Source organism: Colossoma macropomum, unplaced genomic scaffold, assembly GCF_904425465.1.
Source record: "Colossoma macropomum unplaced genomic scaffold, Colossoma_macropomum, whole genome shotgun sequence".
NCBI classification, from domain to species: Eukaryota; Metazoa; Chordata; class Actinopteri; order Characiformes; family Serrasalmidae; genus Colossoma; species Colossoma macropomum.
The window spans coordinates 48827350-48852349 of NW_023494791.1; the positions used below are offsets into that span (position 1 = coordinate 48827350).

Below are 25000 nucleotides of genomic sequence, written 5' to 3' on the forward strand. Positions count from 1 at the left end.
GACCTGGAGTTTCCCCATTATCTGATTACTCAAGAGTATGTGAACGTGTTGATCGTATTACTGGCAAAATCTGATTTTCTGCGGTTATCGGATTGTTGAGGGCACTCAATGACACACATACTGTCCATCAAAAGTTCTTTTCCTTCTTTTTTCTGATTGATGTTTGATTTCTGCAGAGACTTTTAGTGTAATTATTAAGTAACAACATATTAAATAATACTCAGTCAATAAAACACCTGAACAGGTTTAGTTTATGATAAAGGGTCCTCTTTGTATGGAGAGCAGGTTTTGTCTAAATAACAAATAATAATTTGACCGTTTCCTTTTCCGAACTGTTGTTAAAAGCTTGTATTGAAACTCTTTTGGTCCAAATGTGGTTTAAACACCTGGAAGCTTTGAGTGCTGACATCACAACAAGGGGAAAAGTGGGCGTGTCTTTGGCTCTATCCCCCGTCATTAATATTGGCATTACTTAAATAAACCTGATTATGCTTTAATACGGTAACTAACAAAGAAAACAGTACAATTAGTGTTAAAACATTTTAAAAAGCTAAGTGTCTCCAAACTAATGTTCTGTAGTGTTTATGAAGGTGTGATAGAGGAGCGTGGAGATAATGAGGGGTAGTGTGGATTTTAGCTCCTCAGAGAGCAAAAATCACCTCTTACATCTGCAAACCTCTCACTGACACCTGATTATTTATTTTGGACTCTGCCTCATTAATAACCAAAACAAATAAAAGACTAACTGGCCACTTTATTAGAAACACCTACCTTGTGCTTCCCCTCACTGGCCACTTTATTGGAAACACCCACCTTGTGCTTCTCCTCACTGGCCACTTCATTGGAAACACCTACCTTACTCCTCTATGCAGGTAAAAGTGAGCAACATAACAATATCACAATCCTCATTTCTACGATAAACAATATGCCACAATATTTAGTTTTTCTGCAGTTTGCAAAAAATGGAATGAATAAAATGCACAGGCAAAACAGCACTGCTATGTTTTAAAAAAGACTCTAAAAACTATGAATACCAAGTAATATTTCTTATTCAGCGTTTGCAAAAATAATATACGTATATTACATGTACTGGTAAAAATGAATGAATTAATTAATACTGCAGTTTATGCAGTTCCTGCCACCAACAACAGAATCAGACACAGACTAACAGAACAAGAAACAGGTGTTGGGAATAACGAGGGGGCGGAGCCACAAGTGCTGGGGGGGCTGTGATTTTTTTTAGCTACAGCGTCATAAGAGCTACACATTCAATTCTGTCATGATTAACAAAAAAATCGGTGCATCAATGCAATTTGGCTTACAGTGTAAGTGAGACAGAAAAAGAGAGAAGAGGGAGAAGAAAAACATCTCTCTCTCACAAAAAGCATTCTCTCTTCTTTCTCTCTGTTCGTTCTCTCTCTCTTGCTTTCTCTCTCTCTGTTCTCTCTGTCTCCCTTTGTTCTCTCTCTCCTCTCTCTCTCTCTCTCTCTCTCTCTCTCTCTCTCATATCCAGCAGTTTAATTTAAATCTATTACACTGTGCTGCTGGCAGACAGACAGCACCATGGCAACAGTAACCAGAGAACCAGCTAACGGGATCACACACAGCCTGTGTGTGTGTGTGTGTGTGTGTGTGTGATTAAACACTGATTATATCAGTCGTGCCATATATCAATATCAAACATCATTAAAATCTACAATTAATCCGCTGTATTACTTCACCTCCAGCTCTGCAGAGCACAGCTCACTCAGAGAGCGACGCTGAGAAGATTATTTAACCATAAAAATGATCCAAAAAACTGCAGCTTTCTGTTAAAACTTTATTTTGTTTTTATCTGTTTTTCAGTCAAGGCCAAAATCACCCGCTGGTTCAGTCTCCCTACAGCACAACGCTACCACGCCACGGTAAACGCGAGCACATGCTACACAAAAGTATAGGATGCAGATTTTGTTTCTCTTTTTTCTATTATAAATATTTCATGTATTTTATTTATGCACTTAAACTGTAGCTGAATGAATCTTGTGGCTTAGTCTGACTGCAGTCCAGCCAGTCTAATATGATGTGGCTAGGCTAATAACGTTAGCCACAGTGAAAACAGACAGTTAACGTTTATCTTTAAGACTACAGGTCACCACATTTCTCTGAGTAATACAGTACAGAAACAATGAAGTACAGTAAGATGTCACAGTGTGTTTACATGCACTCAATAATCTGATAACTGCAGAAAATCAGATTGCGTCAGTAACTAGTTCAGTGTGTTTACACTCAATAATCTGATAACTACAGAAAATCAGATTGCGTCAGTAACTGGTTCAGTGTGTTTACATGCACTTAATAATCTGATAACTGCAGAAAATCAGATTGTGTCAGTAACTAGTTCAGTGTGTTTACACTCAATAATCTGATAACTACAGAAAATCAGATTGCGTCAGTAACTGGTTCAGTGTGTTTACACTTAATGATCTGATAACTGCAGAAAATCAGATCGTGTCAGTAACTGGTTCAGTGTGTTTACACTCAATAATCTGATAACTGCAGAAAATCAGATTGTGTCAGTAACTGGTTCAGTGTGTTTACACTCAATAATCTGATAACTGCAGAAAATCAGATTGCGTCAGTAACTGGTTCAGTGTGTTTACACTTAATGATCTGATAACTGCAGAAAATCAGATTGTGTCAGTAACTGGTTCAGTGTGTTTACACTCAATAATCTGATAACTGCAGAAATATGATAATGATCGGGATATTAAGTGCATGTAAACGCACTCAGTGTGACAGGTTTGCGGGATCCTGTAGCCTTAGGATTACGACTCTTTTTTAGAGGGGTGGGTGTAGACGGGCAATTGCTTAAACATTTTTCAATAATGCCTTAAAAAACTGAATATACTGTAAAAAAATCCATATATGGATTAATATACATATATGGATTAATATACTTCTATCCACTTTCATTGATAACGATTTACCTAATGCTATTTTGTGCTGTGTTAATCTTTAGCTACATTAGCCTCGTAGCTCCTGTGCAAACCTAGGTCTGGTGACCACGGCAGCACTGACACCGAGATTACTGAGTCTCCTTTTGAATGTCACTTATGATTTATGTATGATAATTTATGTGGAATAATGGGTTATCCCAGACAGTAAGAGGACACTGGCATTTTGAGCTCCCACTGGCATGAAAAGTGCTATTAAATAAAGATTATTATTATTATTATTATTATTATTATCATTATTGGACCCCTGTTGGTCTACTGGTGGCAAAGCTGGTGGCCCACTGGCTTTATGCTCAGCGTTTTCCAGGCAGCCCACTAGCGGTTAAAGCAGGGTGTTAGACAAAATGCCAGTTTTCATCACTCATTTTCTGCTCACAGTCCAATGTACTTTTTTATTCATTCCTTTCTTTTATTATCCTTTCTAAATACATTTAGTAAAAAATGTATAGCAATATCATAAATAAAGCCAGCTATACAGCTGTAATCAATCCAACACGGTGTCACACGGCAACATTTTCAACTAAATCATTTTATATCAGGCCTAGTCATGAATCGTTTTCTCTCAGTAGTTTGTAATAACTGTCTTAGTTTATTTTCCAAAATAAAAGTCTGTGTGCATTTAAAATCTGTTAGAGAAAATTAAAACTAGTTAGACCGTGTACGCAGGACAGCAGTCTGGGTGGTCCGAGGGTGGTGTACAGTCGCCTCATCAGGCCAGTGGACTGACATACGCTCACTGTCTGGGGAGACTTTTGGCTGAACTATCACTTTAATTCATCTTTGTTAACAGAGCAACGAACAGTCTTTTCCTTTCTTTTCGCCTTCCGCTTTTCTTTTTACTTTCCGTCAGGAATATAAATCCCCCAAATCCCTTCTCGGTGTGCGTGTGGTAAGAGTTCATCCTGGTCTTACTGTGAAAGTGCACAGCCTTCTGTCTGAATACTAATGAGACAATTAGCGCTGGGAGCAGCAGGGGCTGTGATGGAGGGGGGATTTCCTTAAATATGTCAGGAGACTTCAGAATTAGAGCTGAAACTGAGACTATTCCACAAATTTAGGTCTGTTTCTTCCTCACCGGAGGAGCCGATTAAGCCGAGCGTACACGGCAGCGCTTATAAAACACTAACAGCGCTCAGAAACGCAGAGCAGCTCACGCTTAATGCCAGCCTTTTACAGAACGACTGTCTTTCTGACGCACGCCAGGCCAGATTCTGATTCTCAAGCGTCTTAAGTGTCCATAAAAGTAAAATGAAATATGTGATAACACCATCGTCCTGCACGTGAGCAGGAACACCACCGTTATTCCAGTACTGCGATCACCATGGCAACATTTACACAGCATCGATTCTGTTATGAGGTACGGAACGACGTCTTTTTCAAAACATAAATGCAGCATCAGAGGAAGAACGTAAGATCACTGATCTATTGCTGCTTTTCCACCGCAGGGTACCAGCTCGACTCGACTCGCCTTTTTCAGTAATCCAACAGGCAGACGTAAAGGGACCCACCCCAGTATCTCACAGCGCGGGACTAATTTTCAGTGTTGTGTGCTGTGCGGTTGGGTAATCAGCCCACTGCAGGCGGGAGCGGGACAAAACACGCATAAAGAGAAATTCAGCATATTAATGAACAGCCTAAATAAAGTACAACGATCACTAAATCATATATAAACAATATAAATGATGACAGTAAAACAGTTAAAATGAAGGAAGTCGTTCTAAAGAGCTGTGAAGCTGCCAATCAGCAACAGGCAGATTCTCGTAGCTCACAGAGACGTGGGGCCTTCAGTCCGACGGCCACAGCTGACCAGCAAAACACCACAAATAACCGCTCTGTGTTTAATTCCTGCTGTGTTTACTGGGAATACAGTGAAAAACGAAGTAGCCGGCACCAAAAGCGAGCAGAGCTGAGGAGAGCCAGGTTGAGCTGTTACCATGCAGTAACATGGTAAAAGGCTAAAAGACCAGGCCTGTCTGGTCCATGTAATGTGAAGGTAAATGTACAGTGCAATGTAAAGAGGAATAAACTGTCCCCTAGTTGGTGTTCTCAGACGGACGACAGCAAATCGGATATTTTATTGTTTTCCGTGGAGCTGCAATGGAAAATTCTGCGTGGTGTTCTGCAGAACGCTCCACCACAACATCAATTTTCCCAAATTTTGCCATTGACTGCCGCAGTGGAATAAACCGGATGCTGATTTTTTGGGAGTCGTGGACACCAAACATCTCACTGTTGAACTCCAGATTAACCCAGTATTACAAAACACAAATAAAAGTGTGCAGAGCGCCTCCTGCCTTTCTCCACCTCAAATAAACACTCCACACCCATAAAGCTCTCCTCTCATAATCACCTACACCCTCAGAAATACAGGTACTAAACTGTCGCTGGGTCAGTTCCCCTCTCGTCACTGGGGTGGGACCCTCAGGGGTCCATCTCAGTACCTTTAGTCAGGGAACATAACTGAACCATAATCCACTGAAATGATATGTTCTAAGCTGTACTGACTCCACACACCCCGTCTCGTCTCCAGGACTTTATTTTGCTGTTCTGTTTAAAACATTCGGTTATGAAAAGGTACAAATACGAACTTTTCACCTGGAAAAACTGATTTAAGGTTCACAATCAGACCTTAAAACCACTGTTGGAGCTTTGAGGGAACATTTACACTGTTTGTACTTTGATGGATGAAAAATGTACCTGAACAGAACCATGTGAACCCAGCATTACTCATTACAGGGTTTTTTAATAGGGGCGACTGTTTTAAGCTGCACCATGTCATGTTTTTGTTTAAACTGAAAGAATATTATTACTGAGTGAGGAGAATAAAAACAGGCTAAAATATAGTGGACACTTAGACTATCAGGGACATTTGTGAAAAAGCCTACACAGCAGGCATTTTGAGCTACACAGCAGGCATTTACAGATGGGTGGTGCTAGACTTGGTCAGTGGGTGGGGCCCTAACTACCTTAACCATGTTGAATACTGAGCGTCGTTCTGTCTCTCCAGTCATGGTTTATTCATTTATTTATTTTTACAATAATAAACCATCATACTGATGAAGATATGATGGCAATAGTAGATAATTCACTGTCTTGGCTGATCAGCTGCTTCTGGGTTAAATTGAGAATCAGGCAAATTCGATTTTTTACCCCGACTGTTCCAGAAGAGAGAGAAAATCCTGCTCTGTCTGATGAAAACGCAGCCCTACAGACTCAGAGCGGCTCAGGGAGGCAGCGCTCGCAGCTGAGCAGACACTGATGCTTCTTCTCCAGCTTGCAGGAGTTTGGGTGAGTCTGCTGAGTTCACTGCGAGAGCGACGGCGTCTTTAACTTGTGAAACCTGAGGAGCTGTTTGATTTTATTCCTCTCTACACCTTTTACATCTGCACATCAGATCCACGCAGACGGCGCTCAGAGCGTAAACAGAGCCGAGAAACAGCAAACAACAGCAGCAACAACAGCTCGGCTATAACAGATCACTCTCGCAGAGGAGGTCTGTCTTCAGAGAGGATCTGACTCAGAGCAGAGCAGCTATCAGCACGGAGAACAAACGGAACCAGAACAGACTCAAACATTAACATCCAAAAACAAAACCACCGCGCATGAACAACATCAGCATGAACCTTAGAAAGCTTTCCAATGGCCCGACGTCAAAGCTGCTCACTCATAACGCTACGGAAACACAGCATAACAGCCTTCAAAACTTTGGAATCACTTGCTATATTAAATATGTGCAATTTGATATATAATCTAATTATACATTGCATAGAAAATGACATACCTGTCTCTTCTACACTGTTCTGTTCTGCTCTATTCTGTTTTATTCTATTATACATCATTCTACACTCTTAAAAATGGTGCTTCAAGGGTTCTTTAGTAAGGAAAATGGTTCTGTATAGCATCAAGAACACTCAAAGAACCCTAAGGATTCTTTGCGTGGTGAAACGGTTCTTCAGATTAATGGAGAAAGTATATACAGCACATTCATGCACATCTTCCATCAATCCAAAGAACCCTTTAATCATGCAAAGAGTTCTTTAAGTGTTCATGATTCTGTACAGAACCATTTTCTTTACTAAAGAACCCTTGAAGCACCATCTTTTAAGAGTGTATGCTATTTTAATCTGTTCTAGTCTATTCAGTTCTATCCTGCTCTGTTCTCTGTCTGCTCTGTGTATTATATTCTAATTCTTTAGAATAATTTACTTTAGAATCACTTGCTATATTAACTTTTGTTATTTGATCTATATGTTTATGTACTGCATATAAAATTACATACATATTTATTCTACTCTGTTCAGATCTGATTTAATTCTATTCCACTCTCAGTTCTACACTCATAAAGAGATGGTTCCTCAAAAGACAGTGATTCTATATAGAACCATTAACACTCAAAGAACCATTTCATGCTTAAATCTCTTCTGCATGGTAAAGTGGTTCATCAGATTAATGGAGAATGTGTTGTATCTGGTTCTATATAGAACTCTTTTGAAAATGGTTCTATAAAGCACCAAAGGGTTCTTCTGTTGTCTTGGCTTGACATTGGAAGAACAGCAGAACCCTTTTTGGTGCTATTTAGAACCATATACAGCACACTCTCCATCAATCTGAAGAACCATTTGACCATGCAGAGAACCATTCAAGCATGCAGACGGTTCTTTGAGTGTTCATGGTTCTATACAGAACCACTGACTTTACCCTTGAAGAACTATCCTTTTGAAAAGTGTCGGTAAGTAAATTTACCAGGTGAAATTGGCAGATAATCTTGCTTGTTTTAAGAAATGATGATTATATTATTAATATCGTCTGGCAGTGCAGTGAGATGATCTGCTACAGAGTAATGTAGAAGTACTGCACAGTGAGATCACATTTTGAGAGAAGTAATTAGTAACTTGTAATGGTTTCCTTTTTAGTAAAGTACTTACTGCAACATCGACATCACTGAGAATAACCGCTCCGATCACAAATAACAGCCATTTTTAAAATATTACATTATAGGTTATTAAACATCAACACACACTGTATCTAATCTGTATGGTCAAAGGGTCCCTTGGCTCATAGGGGGGGTGAGATCAGCAAACAGAGGAGTGAGATCAGTGTACAGAGGAGTGAGATCGGGATACAGAGGTGTGAGATCGGAGTACAGAGGAGTGAGACTGGCGTACAGAGGAGTGAGATCGGTGTACAGAAGAGTGAGATCGGCGTACAGGGGAGTGAGATCGGTGTACAGAGGAGTGAGATCGGCGTACAGGGGAGTGAGATCGGCATACAGAGGAGTGAGATCGGTATACAGAAGAGTGAGATAGGCGTACAGAGGAGTGAGATCGGCGTACAAAAGAGTGAGATCGGCATACAGAGGAATAAGATCGGTGTACAGAGGAGTGAGATCGGAGTACAGAGGAGTGAGATCGGCGTACAGAGGAGTGAGATCGGTGTACAGGGGAGTGAGATTGGTGTACAGAGGAGTGAGATCGGCGTACAGAGGAGTGAGATCAGCGTACAGAGGAGTGAGACTGGTGTACAGAGGAGTGAGATCGGCGTACAGAGGAGTGAGATCGGCGTACAGAGGAGTGAGATCAGCGTACAGGGGAGTGAGATTGGTGTACAGAGGAGTGAGATCGGCGTACAGAGCCGAACAGGCATAGGACGGTGTGCAGTTATGAATGTGAGTGTTGTGTTGAAGTGATGTGAAGTGTTGAGACCCCGCTGACCCCTCCTGACCCCCCTGAGCCCACAGCTACTTTAGATAACACAGTGTGGAGTTTTAGATAAACCCTGACGGCAGCTTCAGATACCATTACACACACACACACACACACACACAGGCGGAGGGAGGTGTGAGGAGTGTGAGGAGTGTGAAAGCTGGAGGACATGGTGTCACAGTGAAACAGCACCTGCAGTGATTTCTCTTTATATGATTTACTCCAATAAGACACACAGAGGTGTGTGTGTGTGTGTGTGTGTGTGTGTGTGTGTGTGTGTGTGTGTGTGTGTGTGTACCTTTCTGCAGGCTCATATCCACCATGCGAGGCTCGGCCAGCTCCAGGAAGAAGTTTTTATTTTTCTCGTACTCCTCATCATCAATTATTCTGACCTGGATGGTTTTACTGAAAGAGAGAGAGAGACAGAGAGAGAGAGATTATTATTAGGTCCAATCACATTAATCTGTGTAGTTATGGTGATTAGTCCCATTAATCTGTGTGGTTAATCGCGAATAATCACACTAGTCACATTAGTCTGTGTAGTTATGGCAGTTGGTCAAATTAATCTGTGTAGTTGTTGGGATTAATCGCATTAATATGTGTCAATCGCAATAAATCATGATAATCTGTGTAGTTTATCGTCATTATTCATACTGCTCTGTGTAGTTATTCATGATTAATCACATCAATCTGTATAGTTATGATGATTTGTTGCATTAACCTGTGTGGTTAATCATGATTAATCACATTAGTCTCCGTAGTTGGTAATTAGTCGCATTAATCTATGCAGTTAAACTCGATAAGTTGCACTGATCTGTGCAGTATTAGCAATTAGTCGCATTAATCTATGTGGTCAATCTTGATTAGTTGCATTAATCTATGTAGTTTTGGCAACTATTTGCATTAATCTGAATGGTTAATTGTGATTAATCACATTCATCTGTGGAGCTTTGTGGATTAGTCGCATTAATCTGTGTGGTTATCATGATTAATCACATTAATCTGCGTAGTTTTAGCAATAAATTGCCTAATTGGTGTGGTTAATCTCAATGAGTCGCATTAATCTGTGCAGTTTTGACCATTAGTCGCATTAATCTGAGTGGTTTATCACAATTAATCACATTAATCTGTGTGGCTTTGGCAATTAGTCACATTATTTTGATTAGCTGCAAGTAGTTTTGGCATTATTGGCATTAATCGGAGTGGTAAATCGCAATTAGTCGCATGAATCTGTGTGGTTATCATGATTAATCTCATTACTATGTAGTAGTTCATCACAGTTAATCACATTATACTGTGATGTTTCTGTGCTCAAACCTGACCCAAAATAAAGACTGTGTTATGTTTATAAAGCAGTGTGTTGTGTTGTGTGTGGCTGCATTAGTGGACAAAATGAGCTCCATCAGAATTTATTTATTATTTTCTAATACTTTATTTCTGAAACTGAACAAAACCAGCTCAGCATTACTGAAACAATAAGGCAAAAATATAATAAAATAATATGGCAATAACATAATCAGCTGTCTGACAAAATGCTTAAATCCTGCTTTAATGCTTTAGAGCTGTTCTCACACTGAGGGAGAGACACAGAGACAGAGAGGAAAGAGAGAGAGAGAGAGAGAGAGAGAGAGGAAGAAAAGGTTATGGCTAGGTGGGGGGTCAAAGGTCACTGTCCACAGTTCTGTCAAAATCTATTATCATTTCACTCACTCACTCACTCACACACAAACACACACACAGCTGAGTGTGTGTGTGTGTGTGTGGGTCTGAGCTGTGCTGATCACTTTAATTGACACTGTTTACTGTCACTTTAATTCACACTGTTTACTGTCTCAGTAACACTAACTGACCATTTAGACTCCAGAGGTCACTCAGCCCCATTACATCCTCTAGGGGGCGAAACAGAAAAAGCCAGACCATAAAAAGACAAACAAAACCCCCAAAAGCCCGAAATAACAAACCACAGACCTAATCAATAATTACAGCACAGCAAACGTCTTAGAGCAGAGTTTCTCAGCCACTCGACCACAAACCACGAGGGGGCCGCAAAGCGCCTGCTCAGTCCTCGGGCCAATACTGAGCGGGGGCCGGTGGTCCATAGTGGGCTGGTGATGGACTTTGTCTTAAAAATAAGTGAAAAAATGACTGAACGCTAAAAAAATGAAATGTTTTCAAACTATTTATGTTCACTGATTGGCGTTAGGTACTGCAGGGCTTGGCACCCAAACACAGCTGTATTTAAAATCTCCCAAAATTATATTTTTAAGCAAAGACGTTGAGTTTTGTTATCCTGTGGGCTTTAATGCCTTCAGATAATAAACAGGTGGGTCTTGAGGCGGAACACGTAGAGAACCTTAGAGCACCTAAACACATTTTTTAAAACCCTTTATCTCAGCAGTGAGTGTGTTTATGCCAGTAAAATCTCCATATATCATTAGAATAGATACAAATAAATACAGTAATAAGAATTTTGACAAAAGTATGTGGACACACTCCTAATTAGTGAGTTCAGGTGTTTCAGCACATATCCTTGCAGTCTCCATAGACAAACACTGGCAGTAGAGGGTCGTACTGAAGAGCTCAGTGACTTTAAACATGGCTCTGTCATAGGATGCCACCTCTGCCAGAAGTCAGTCTGTGAACTGTCTGTCCTGCTAGATCTGCCCCAGACAACTGTAAGTGCTATTATTGTGAAACGGAAGCATCCAGAAGCAACAACAGCTCAGCCACGAAGCGCTAGACCACTCAAACTCACAGAGTGATCCCCTGTTGAATCACTCACTGCAGAGTTTCAAACCTCTGGAAGCAACATCAGCAAAAGAACTGCACGCTAGGAGCTTCATGAACTGGGTTTCCCTGCCTGAGCAGCTGCACACAAGCCTAAGAACACTATGCGCAATGCCAAGTGTCGGCTGGAGTGGTGTAAAGCGCCGCCACTGGACTCTGAAGTGATGAATCAGCTTCTCAGCAGATAGAGATTAGATTTCTGAAAAACGCTGGACTGTTCCTCTGCAGTCTGCATGCTGTATAGTGCACTGTGAGTGATGACTGTTGTCCGGCTGCGGCCGTCTGCGCTGGTCGGCTGCAGTTCTGTGTTAAATGTAGCACCGTGTCCTGAGCTGCATTGAGAAAAGCCACAATGAAGCTTGATTAGGTTTGAAAAGCTGCGCTCAGATCAGACAGAGACTTTCAGCAGCTCTGATTTACGCAGCTGCTCCACACTTACAAATAATTTACACCTCCTCTCTCCCTGCCTTCACTCCAACAGCTGCTCCTCTATCACTTATACATACCAGCGCTGTCGACCGGGACCACAAATTAAATCTCAATTCTGTCCTTGTTTGTTGTCCAATGCATTATTTTTCCAGATGCATAATAAATAAAAAAAAATCCAAAAAAATGAGCATCCTCAGAATCTCACCTGTCATTCACTGGTCTGACGGGGTGCGTTCGAGGTGAGGGGAAAAACAGTGCAGACTTGATTTTTGACCAAAGTCTTACCTTAAAATCATCCCATAAATAAATGCTATAAATTAACAATTAAATTATCGTAAATAACGCATGTAGTGCCCCCCCAGAATCAACCGCAGCTACTAAAAATGATAAAAAAACAAATAAAACTAATTTGAATGCAGCATTTGTACTAGTGGACTTTTATGTTTTATTCATATATTTTAAAAGCCTCCCGTAGCTGCACTGTTTACGTTAATATTGTATGTTCATTAAAGCAAGCCGAATCGCTTCTCTCGCCCCCTGCTGGCCGCTTTGCGAGCGCCTTACTAAAACACACACAGGTTGAGGTGGAGGGAGAGTGTGAGCAGAGCTGTAGGACATTTCTGAGCCCAAAAGCACCTAATATTGTTTTTAAATATAAAAAAAAGTTTTATTAACTGATCAATTATCTTCTGATCAGTGCGCATTCACGTGTGTGACTGTGGGAGTGACACTATTGATTACTGCTGTTTAATGTAAATTGTCAAAGAATTCAAATGAATTCAAAATTCAAATGAAATGAAGACCCCGCGTGCCAGTGTCTGACTGAACATTCAAAAGGAGCCTAAACGCAGCCCAGAATCTCAGCTGTACAGGCTGTAGGGGCTGTCACGATTACTCGATTAATTGATTAAAAACGGCATACTTGACGATCAGCTTACTGATTAGTTTCGTTTCCATTCATTTGAAAGGTAAACATTTTATGGTTTATCAACACTGAGAGCGTTAGACCCTCAGCAGTGCGTTTGGGTTAGAGTTGCAGATTTTTTCACTCTAAAAGTTGTGAGTGGTTAAAAAAAGGGTCTCTGCAGGATGAGCTGAGTCTGAAGGTGAAACAGGAGAAACACTGGAGGATAATGGAGAGTGTCAGAAAGCCTGGAGAGAGAGAGTGAGTGAGAGTGTGTGTGAGAGAGAGGGAGAGAGAGTGAGAGAGAGAGAGAGAGAGATGAATTTAAAGCTGTGAGTCCAGAACAGGCAGCGCACTGTCAAAAAACACAACACACGCAAATAGATGATCCTTAAAGTCCACAACTGGATACCTTCAGTGAGCGGTTGCATGCAAAAGTTTGGGTAATTATAATTATTGGGTCCAAGAATTTATCACACTCTGAAATTGTCCTCAGCTGACAGTCCCTAAGGACAATACCTGACCTGCCTCACCAGTCCTAACGAGTCAATTAAGGCCTAACGAGTTAAGCAGTGATTGCTCACTGATTACAACAGTCCCTCAGAGAATGGTGTCCTTAAATACAGCTTTTTGATTGGACGTGCAGTTTTTGTATAGTGATCGTTAGGTGTTTTTTTTACAGAACTGCGTGGACAAATGCACCCCACTTACATTATGACAATACAAATACACAAGCAACATCCTAGGATGTAGGATCCCATAGCAACTGCCTAGCAACATTCTAGTAGCCACTGGCGATACCATGGCAAACACTTAGCAGCACCCTAGCAACCACCTGGAACACTACAGCAACCATCTAGCAACACTCCATCGACATCCTGGGATACTACAGCAACCACTTCACAACATCATGGCAAACACCTGGGATACCATAGCAAACACTACGCACACTTCACAACCACTTAGCAACACCACTTGGAAACCACTTGGAATACTGTCACCACTATTTGGAAACAACACCCTAGCAACCACCAGGAATACCAAAGCAACCACCTAGCAACACCCTAGCAACCACCAGGCACATTTTCCAACCATCTAAAACCATCTAAAATGCTATAGAAACCTTTTGGGAACACCCTAGCAACCACCAGGCACATTTTGCAACTACCTGGCAACACCCTAGCAACAACCTGGAATGCCATAGCAACCTCCTAGCAACACCATAGCAACCAACTGAAACACCACAGCAACCATCTAAAATGCTAACAAAACCTTTTGGGAACACCCTAACAACCACCTGGAATACCATAGCAACCTCCTAGCAAGATCATAGCAACCAACTGAAACACCACAGCAACCATCTAAAATGCTATAGAAACCTTTTGGGAACACCCTAGCAACCACCTGGAAAATGTTTCTTTTTTAGTTAATCAAATATAAGGTTAACATTTGTAAAAAAAAATAATAATAATAATAATTAATCGCAGATGTTGTGTTCAGTTCTTTACACTTCCAAAATCAACAGAATGTGTAATTTGGCTCTGGGTGCCAGAACTGTACACTGTGCACACTTCCTGGGGTGAAGGCTTCTCTGTCTGATCTTAATTAATTTTTTATCCCTCTGTGGTCTGAGCTCATTCTCTCTCGATCTGTTCATCTCTTCTTAAACTCTCCTTTAAAGCTCTTCATATATCATGATCCTCATATGTTTCATATCTAAATGCTCCGTTATCTTCATCACTACTTTCCAAAACCGCTGCAGCAGCTTCAGCAGCTGTAAACTCTCTGCATGCCGTTTCACATGAGTCTCCGATGTGGACTGAATGAAGAATGAAGGGTTTCCGGCGTGATGGTCAGTGCTTAGTGATTTCCTGAGTGTCCATTGGTCAGTTTCACACAGAATGTAGACGGACACACCAATCCACCAGTTCCACACGGTGAGAGGCAGATGACGTGTATCTCAGCCCCTCTTCATAGGCTCATAACTCCGGATGTGACTCTCGTATGATCTCGAGATTAGATGGAATGGAAAGGCGACTCTACAGATTCAGGAAGTGTTTGAACTGGATTTCTGAGCTGGATCATCACAAAGATACAGACACAGATATAGAGACAGAGGATTTGACACAAAGTTTGGAGTCTTGGAGAGTGTACGGACATAACTGCAGTGTATTACGGCCCAGTTATGCTGCCTAACTAAAGGCACCGAAGACGTTCCACCAAACGATCCCGCCTCCATTTCTGAGAGTGCAGAGAATAAAGGGTGTTTTCAGAGATATCCGGATGCGTGTGGAGGGTCTCGGCGTGTCTGCGCTCTTACAGTAAGCAGTAAAGCAGTAAAGCCTGTGTTTAATCCGTCACTGAGGAGCAATAAAGCTGTCCTGCTTTCTAAAGTTCCTGATTACACACCCACTCGCTCTCCTCCACTAACTTCTCCTTTCTCTCCTCCTCTCACTTCATTCACTTCATTACAGCACTACTATTTTAATCCTGACACCAGAGGAACAGAGAAGAAACATGCACTCGTCTCACTGAAGAAAGGAAAACACACTTCATCCAGGAGCTCATATGAAAAAAAAATACATAGACGTATTTATATTTTTATATATTTGAAATGCATTTAAAACACAATGCAGTCGATGCTGAAATACATTCCAAACACTAAAATGTAGTTCAGAATATATTACCATATTACACAAATATATTTGGAAGTGCATTTATAAATGTATGGGGAAACATTACACATAGACAAAAATAAATGTATGTAAATGTGTTTATCAGACATTTTAAAATCCTGTCTGATGCTCTTCACTGTCTGATACCTTTAGAAATGAATTTGTGTTCCAGTATCTTCATTTTAAATCTGATCTAATGATCCTTTATCAGGACAGAAGCGAGAGTTGTTGGTATTGATTCTCTGTGAAAATGCAGTTATGATCTGATATCTTGTTTGTGTGAAATACATTGTGTGTGAGAGTCTGACTGCAGACGTACATGGTTAATGTAAAGTACAGTGCAGATCACAGAAGAACGTTTAGTTACATCTGTAACCTTCATTACACTCAACTGAACACAGATAATAACACACACTGATAAATGTGTTTTAAATATGTATTTAATACATACATTTTTTGGCCATTTTCATTAATTGGAAAAATATTAAAATATTAAAACCTCCAGCAGAGCACTGCTGTGTCTGATCCACTCGAACCAGCACAACACACACTAACACACCACCACCACGTCGGTGTTACTGCAGTGCTGAGAATGATCCACCATCCAAATAGTACCTGCTCTGTGAGGGTCCATGGGGGTCCTGACCACTGAAGAACAGGGTAACTCTGCATGCAGAGAAACAGATGAACTACAGTCTGTAACTGTAGAACTACAGAGTGAAACTATATGGTCAGTGGAGCTGATAGAGTGGACAGTGAGTGGAGATACAAGGAGGTGGTTTAGTGTTATGGCTGATTGGTGTATGTTGAAATGTATGTCAAATTCTCAAATTTTGGCTGATTGACTACATTCTGTTTACGGGATGGACGGGGCTAAACTGCTGTAGGCTAAGTATGCAGATATATGTAAATGTGCAGGTTTTTGTGACACCACGAAATCAAAAATTTCCAAACAGGCCATGTTTGCATTGATGGTGTCTGGACTGTATGGATCAGGTGTCTTTTACAGCTTTCATGATGTTTATATACTGTATCAGACTAAATTTAATTTCTAATAAAATTAATTTTCCAGTAGTGCTGTCGCTTCACAGCTAGAACGGCCTGGGTTTGGTTCCCTGGTTGGGCGACCGGTTCCTTTCTGTGTGGAGCCTGCATGTTCTCCCCGTGTCTGTGTGGGTTTCCTCCGGGTGCTCTGGTTTCCTCCCACAGTCCAAAGATGTGGTCAGGCCAGTTAGACATGCTAAATTGCCCCCAAGTGTGAGTGTGTGTTTGGATGTATATGTCTGTCTGTCTGTCTGCCATGCGATGGACTGGCAACCTGTCCAGGATGTTTCCTGCCTTCTGCCCAATGACTGCTGGGATAGGCTCCAGCCCCCCGACCCAGAAGGATAAGCGGCTTAGAAAATGTCTGTGTGTGTGTTTTTCCATTATGTGGGTCCTTTAATAAATTAATTCATTTCAGTCTCTACAGTGAGCTTCTAAAATCCACTGACCGGTACACACCGACACACTTCCCAGAGACACTGACCACAGGAATAAAAGACAATTGAAGGGAATGAAAAAAACAGACCGAGAGAAAAGAAGAGGCTATTTTTATTTGGGATGTGTGTGTGAGAGAGAGGAAAGAGGAGAAAAGGAATGAGACAAAAAAGAGAGGGAAGAGCAGAAAAGATTAAGAAAGAAAGAGAAAGAATAAGAGAGACAGAAAGAGAGAGAAACAGTGATAGAACGACAGAAAAAGAGGTGAGAAAGAGAGACAGACAGAGAGATATAAAAAGAGAGAGAGAGACAAAGATAGTTATGGTGAGAGAGAGAGAGAGAGAGAGAGAGAGAGAGAGAGAGAGAGAGGAGAGTAACAAAAACAGCCTGTTTAACTGTGAGGGATAAATAGAGGTTGGAAAAATGATCATGTAAAAATGAATTATGACTGTTTTTGGTCCATAAAACCATAAACGCTTTATAAGTGGAGCTCAGGGAGCCAAATAAATGTAGGATATGGGCTCTTTAAATTATCTTAATATTCTTACAGCATCTCAAAATGAGAAATATTAGGATTTTGAATGTCGAGTCGATTTAAGATGGGTCCACTGGCCTCAATTTATTTAAAAATGTGCATCCAGGGGGCGCCATTCCTGTCTTTTGCACCAGAATCACTAAGCCCACCCTGAGCACAGCAGCATTTACACACACGCGAGCATGTGTGTGTGTGTGTGTGTGTGTGTGTGCGCTAAGTGCTCTCCCGAGTGTTACTACACGACTCTTCGATTAGAGAAACACGCTCTGTCCTTTCTCCTCCTGTCCACACCGCCCTGTCATTCAGCTGCTCTGCGCGTGTATTTATAGTGCGTTTTGACCGTATGTGTTGGATGTTGACCTCGTTTGTGACTGACCATGGCAGTGCGACTGAAGATCACACCTGTTCCTGCCGTGTGTTTGAACACCTGTCACCCTAAAGAGGCCAAACTACAACATAATAATCTTCACGAGTGCCAAAGAGCTTCAAACAAATACTGCACAAAAAAAACAACCACTGCCCTTCTTACACTGACCATCAGTTGGGGCAGAGCCAGACTGATTCAAATACTCAAGTAATCGTTCATTATGTTTATTTTTATTTCTGCCTAAAATATGTAAGTTCATGTGCAAGTTGTGCTACTGTAATGCTGCAGTTTCCTTCATGATCAATAAAGCTCTGTCTATCTATCTACCTATTTATCTATCACACTGGTATTTGGCCTCTGTTTAGTATTCAGAAGCTTCATCTTTTTCATACATACGTGGCCATTTCCCTACGACTGAGCTAAACACAGCTATGACTGAGTTAAACACGGCTACGACTGAGTTAAACACGGCTATGACTAAATTAAACACGGCTACGACTGAGTTAAACACGGCTACGACTGAGCTAAACACAGCTACAACTGAGCTAAACACAGCTACGACTGAGTTAAACACGGCTACGACTGAGTTAAACACGGCTACGACTGAGTTAAACACAGCTACGACTGAGTTAAACACGGCTACGACTGAGCTAAACACAGCTACAACTGAGCTAAACACGACTATGACTGAGTTAAACACGACTACGACTGAGCTAAACACGGCTATGACTGAGTTAAACACGGCTATGACTAAATTAAACACGGCTACGACTGAGCTAAACACAGCTACAACTGAGCTAAACACAGCTACGACTGAGTTAAACACGGCTACGACTGAGTTAAACACGGCTACGACTGAGTTAAACACGGCTACGACTGAGCTAAACACAGCTACAACTGAGCTAAACACAGCTACGACTGAGTTAAACACGGCTACGACTGAGTTAAACACGGCTACGACTGAGCTAAACACAGCTACAACTGAGTTAAACACGGCTACGACTGAGTTAAACACGGCTACGACTGAGCTAAACACGGCTACGACTGAGTTAAACACGGCTACGACTGAGTTAAACACGGCTACAACTGAGCTAAACACAGCTACAACTGAGTTAAACACGGCTACGACTGAGCTAAACACGGCTACGACTGAGCTAAACACGGCTACGACTGAGTTAAACACGGCTACGACTGAGCTAAACACGGCTATGACTGAGTTAAACACGACTGAGCTAAACACGGCTACGACTGAGTTAAACACGACTACGACTGAGCTAAACACGGCTACGACTGAGCTAAACACGGCTATGACTGAGCTAAACACGGCTATGACTGAGTTAAACACGACTGAGCTAAACACGGCTACGACTGAGTTAAACACGACTACGACTGAGTTAAACACGGCTATGACTGAGCTAAACACGACTGAGCTAAACACGGCTACGACTGAGTTAAACACGGCTACGACTGAGTTAAACGCGGCTATGACTGAGTTAAACACGACTACGACTGAGTTAAACACGACTACGACTGAGCTAAACACGGCTACGACTGAGCTAAACACGGCTACGACTGAGTTAAACGCGGCTAAGACTGAGTTAAACACGACTACGACTGAGTTAAACACGACTACGACTGAGTTAAACACGACTACGACTGAGCTAAACACGGCTACGACTGAGCTAAACACGACTGAGCTAAACACGGCTACGACTGAGTTAAACACGACTACGACTGAGCTAAACACGGCTATGACTGAGCTAAACACGACTGAGCTAAACACGGCTACGACTGAGTTAAACGCGGCTACGACTGAGTTAAACACGACTACGACTGAGTTAAACGCGGCTACAACTGAGTTAAACACGACAACAACTGAGCTAAACACGGCTATGACTAAATTAAACACGGCTACAACTGAGTTAAACATGGCTACGACTGAGCTAAACACAGCTACAACTGAGCTACACACAGCTACGACTGAGTTAAACACGGCTACGACTGAATTAAACACGGCTACGACTGAGCTAAACACGACTGAGCTAAACACGGCTACGACTGAGCTAAACACGACTACGACTGAGTTAAACACGGCTACGACTGAATTAAACGCGGCTATGACTGAGCTAAACACGGCTACGACTGAGTTAAACACGACTACGACTGAGTTAAACACGGCTATGACTGAATTAAACGCGGCTACGACTGAGCTAAACACGGCTACAACTGAGTTAAACACAACTACGGCTGAGTTAAACACGGCTACGACTGAATTAAACGCGGCTACGACTGAGCTAAACACGGCTATGACTGAGCTAAACACGGCTACGACTGAATTAAACGCGGCTACGACTGAGCTAAACACGACTGAGCTAAACACGGCTACGACTGAGTTAAACACGACTACGACTGAGTTAAACACGGCTACGGCTGAATTAAACACGACTACGACTGAGCTAAACACGGTTACGACTGAGTTAAACATGGCTACGACTGAATTAAACGCGGCTACGACTGAGCTAAACACGGCTGAGCTAAACACGGCTACGACTGAGTTAAACACGACTACGACTGAGCTAAACACGGCTATGACTGAGCTAAACATGACTACGACTGAATTAAACGCGGCTACGACTGAGCTAAACACGGCTACGACTGAGTTAAACATGACTACGACTGAGCTAAACACGGCTACGACTGAGCTAAACACGACTGAGCTAAACACGGCTACGACTGAGCTAGACACGACTACGACTGAGCTAAACACGACTGAGCTAAACACGGCTACGACTGAGCTAAACACGACTACGACTGAGCTAAACACGACTGAGCTAAACACAGCTACGACTGAGCTAAACACGACTACGACTGAGTTAAACACGACTACGACTGAGCTAAACACGACTGAGCTAAACACGACTACGACTGAGCTAAACACGACTACGACTGAGTTAAACACGACTACGACTGAGCTAAACACGACTGAGCTAAACAGGGCTATGACTGAACTAAACACGGCTACGACTGAGCTAAACACGACTACGACTGAGCTAAACACGACTATGACTGAGCTAAACACGGCTACGACTGAATTAAACGCGGCTACGACTGAGCTAAACACGACTACGACCGAGTTAAACACGGCTAGGACTGAGCTAAACACGACTACGACTGAGCTAAACACGACTATGACTGAGCTAAACACGGCTACGACTGAATTAAACGCGGCTACGACTGAGCTAAACACGACTGAGCTAAACACGGCTACGACTGAGTTAAACACGGCTACGACTGAGTTAAACACGACTACGACTGAGTTAAACACGGCTACGACTGAATTAAACACGACTACGACTGAGCTAAACACGGTTACGACTGAGTTAAACATGGCTACGACTGAACTAAACACGGCTACGACTGAGCTAAACACGGCTAGGACTGAGCTAAACACGACTACGACTGAGCTAAACACGACTATGACTGAGCTAAACACGGCTACGACTGAATTAAACGCGGCTACGACTGAGCTAAACACGACTGAGCTAAACACGGCTACGACTGAGTTAAACACGACTACGACTGAGTTAAACACGGCTACGACTGAATTAAACACGACTACGACTGAGCTAAACACGGTTACGACTGAGTTAAACATGGCTACGACTGAATTAAACGCGGCTACGACTGAGCTAAACACGACTGAGCTAAACACGGCTACGACTGAGTTAAACACGACTACGACTGAGCTAAACATGACTACGACTGAATTAAACACGGCTACGACTGAATTAAACGCGGCTACGACTGAGCTAAACACGGCTACGACTGAATTAAACGCGGCTACGACTGAGCTAAACACGACTGAGCTAAACACGGCTACGACTGAGTTAAACACGACTACGACTGAGTTAAACACGGCTACGACTGAATTAAACACGACTACGACTGAGCTAAACACGGCTACGACTGAATTAAACGCGGCTACGACTGAGCTAAACACGACTGAGCTAAACACGGCTACGACTGAGCTAAACACGACTACGACTGAGTTAAACACGGCTACGGCTGAATTAAACACGACTACGACTGAGCTAAACACGGTTACGACTGAGTTAAACATGGCTACGACTGAATTAAACGCGGCTACGACTGAGCTAAACACGGCTGAGCTAAACACGGCTACGACTGAGTTAAACACGACTACGACTGAGCTAAACACGGCTATGACTGAGCTAAACATGACTACGACTGAATTAAACGCGGCTACGACTGAGCTAAACACGGCTACGACTGAGTTAACATGACTACGACTGAGCTAAACACGGCTACGACTGAGCTAAACACGACTGAGCTAAACACGGCTACGACTGAGCTAGACACGACTACGACTGAGCTAAACACGACTGAGCTAAACACGGCTACGACTGAGCTAAACACGACTACGACTGAGCTAAACACGACTGAGCTAAACACAGCTACGACTGAGCTAAACACGACTACGACTGAGTTAAACACGACTACGACTGAGCTAAACACGACTGAGCTAAACACGACTACGACTGAGCTAAACACGACTACGACTGAGTTAAACACGACTACGACTGAGCTAAACACGACTGAGCTAAACAGGGCTATGACTGAACTAAACACGGCTACGACTGAGCTAAACACGACTACGACTGAGCTAAACACGACTATGACTGAGCTAAACACGGCTACGACTGAATTAAACGCGGCTACGACTGAGCTAAACACGACTACGACCGAGTTAAACACGGCTAGGACTGAGCTAAACACGACTACGACTGAGCTAAACACGACTATGACTGAGCTAAACACGGCTACGACTGAATTAAACGCGGCTACGACTGAGCTAAACACGACTGAGCTAAACACGGCTACGACTGAGTTAAACACGGCTACGACTGAGTTAAACACGGCTACGACTGAGTTAAACACGGCTACGACTGAATTAAACACGACTACGACTGAGCTAAACACGGTTACGACTGAGTTAAACATGGCTACGACTGAACTAAACACGGCTACGACTGAGCTAAACACGGCTAGGACTGAGCTAAACACGACTACGACTGAGCTAAACACGACTACGACTGAATTAAACGCGGCTACGACTGAGCTAAACACGACTGAGCTAAACACGGCTACGACTGAGTTAAACACGACTACGACTGAGTTAAACACGGCTACGACTGAATTAAACACGACTACGACTGAGCTAAACACGGTTACGACTGAGTTAAACATGGCTACGACTGAATTAAACGCGGCTACGACTGAGCTAAACACGACTGAGCTAAACACGGCTACGACTGAGTTAAACACGACTACGACTGAGCTAAACATGACTACGACTGAATTAAACACGGCTACGACTGAATTAAACGCGGCTACGACTGAGCTAAACACGGCTACGACTGAATTAAACGCGGCTACGACTGAGCTAAACACGACTGAGCTAAACACGGCTACGACTGAGTTAAACACGACTACGACTGAGTTAAACACGGCTACGACTGAATTAAACACGACTACGACTGAGCTAAACACGGTTACGACTGAGCTAAACATGGCTACAACTGAATTAAACGCGGCTACGACTGAGCTAAACACGACTGAGCTAAACACGACTGAGCTAAACACGGCTACGACTGAGTTAAACACGACTATGACTGAGCTAAACACGGCTACGACTGAGCTAAACACGGCTACGACTGAGTTAAACACGGCTATGACTAAATTAAACACGGCTACGACTGAGTTAAACACGACTACGACTGAGCTAAACACGGCTACGACTGAGCTAAACACGACTGAGCTAAACACGGCTACGACTGAGCTAAACACGACTACGACTGAGCTAAACACGACTGAGCTAAACATGACTACGACTGAGTTAAACACGACTACGACTGAGCTAAACACGACTGAGCTAAACACGACTACGACTGAGTTAAACACGACTACGACTGAGCTAAACACGACTACGACTGAGTTAAACACGACTACGACTGAACTAAACACGACTACGACTGAGCTAAACACGACTACGACTGAGTTAAACACGACTACGACTGAGCTAAACACGGCTATGACTGAGCTAAACACGACTATGACTGAGTTAAACACGACTACGACTGAGCTAAACACGGCTATGACTGAGCTAAACACGGCTATGACTGAGCTAAACACGACTATGACTGAGCTAAACACGGCTATGACTGAGTTAAACACGACTACGACTGAGTTAAACACGACTACGACTGAGTTAAACACGACTACGACTGAGCTAAACACGACTATGACTGAACTAAACACGGCTATGACTGAGTTAAACATGACTACGACTGAGTTAAACACGACTACGACTGAGCTAAACACGACTACGACTGAGCTAAACACGACTACGACTGAGTTAAACACGACTACGACTGAGCTAAACACGACTACGACTGAGCTAAACACGACTATGACTGAGCTAAACACGGCTATGATTGAGTTAAACACGACTACGACTGAGCTAAACACGACTATGACTGAACTAAACACGGCTATGACTGAGTTAAACACGGCTACGACTGAGTTAAACACGACTACGACTGAGTTAAACACGGCTACGACTGAATTAAACACGACTACGACTGAGCTAAACACGGTTACGACTGAGTTAAACATGGCTACAACTGAATTAAACGCGGCTACGACTGAGCTAAACACGACTGAGCTAAACACGGCTACGACTGAGTTAAACACGACTACGACTGAGCTAAACACGGCTACGACTGAGCTAAACACGGCTACGACTGAGTTAAACACGGCTATGACTAAATTAAACACGGCTACGACTGAGTTAAACACGACTACGACTGAGCTAAACACGGCTACGACTGAGCTAAACACGACTGAGCTAAACACGGCTACGACTGAGCTAAACACGACTACGACTGAGCTAAACACGACTGAGCTAAACATGACTACGACTGAGTTAAACACGACTACGACTGAGCTAAACACGACTGAGCTAAACACGACTACGACTGAGTTAAACACGACTACGACTGAGCTAAACACGACTGAGCTAAACACGGCTACGACTGAGTTAAACACG

At 42.6% G+C, this 25000-nt stretch overlaps 1 protein-coding gene across 4 annotated transcripts in view; it reads right to left on the bottom strand.

Annotated features, from left to right (window-relative positions):
* slc8a3 (solute carrier family 8 member 3) overlaps positions 1 to 25000 on the bottom strand; it is a 97104-nt gene that overhangs the window by 14578 nt on the left and 57526 nt on the right. For all 4 annotated transcript variants that reach the window (XM_036575242.1, XM_036575244.1, XM_036575243.1 and 1 more), the window contains exon 3: positions 8994 to 9100. In XM_036575242.1, coding sequence (XP_036431135.1) covers positions 8994 to 9100 — 107 coding nt within the window. The remainder of the gene's footprint in view (positions 1 to 8993; positions 9101 to 25000) is intronic.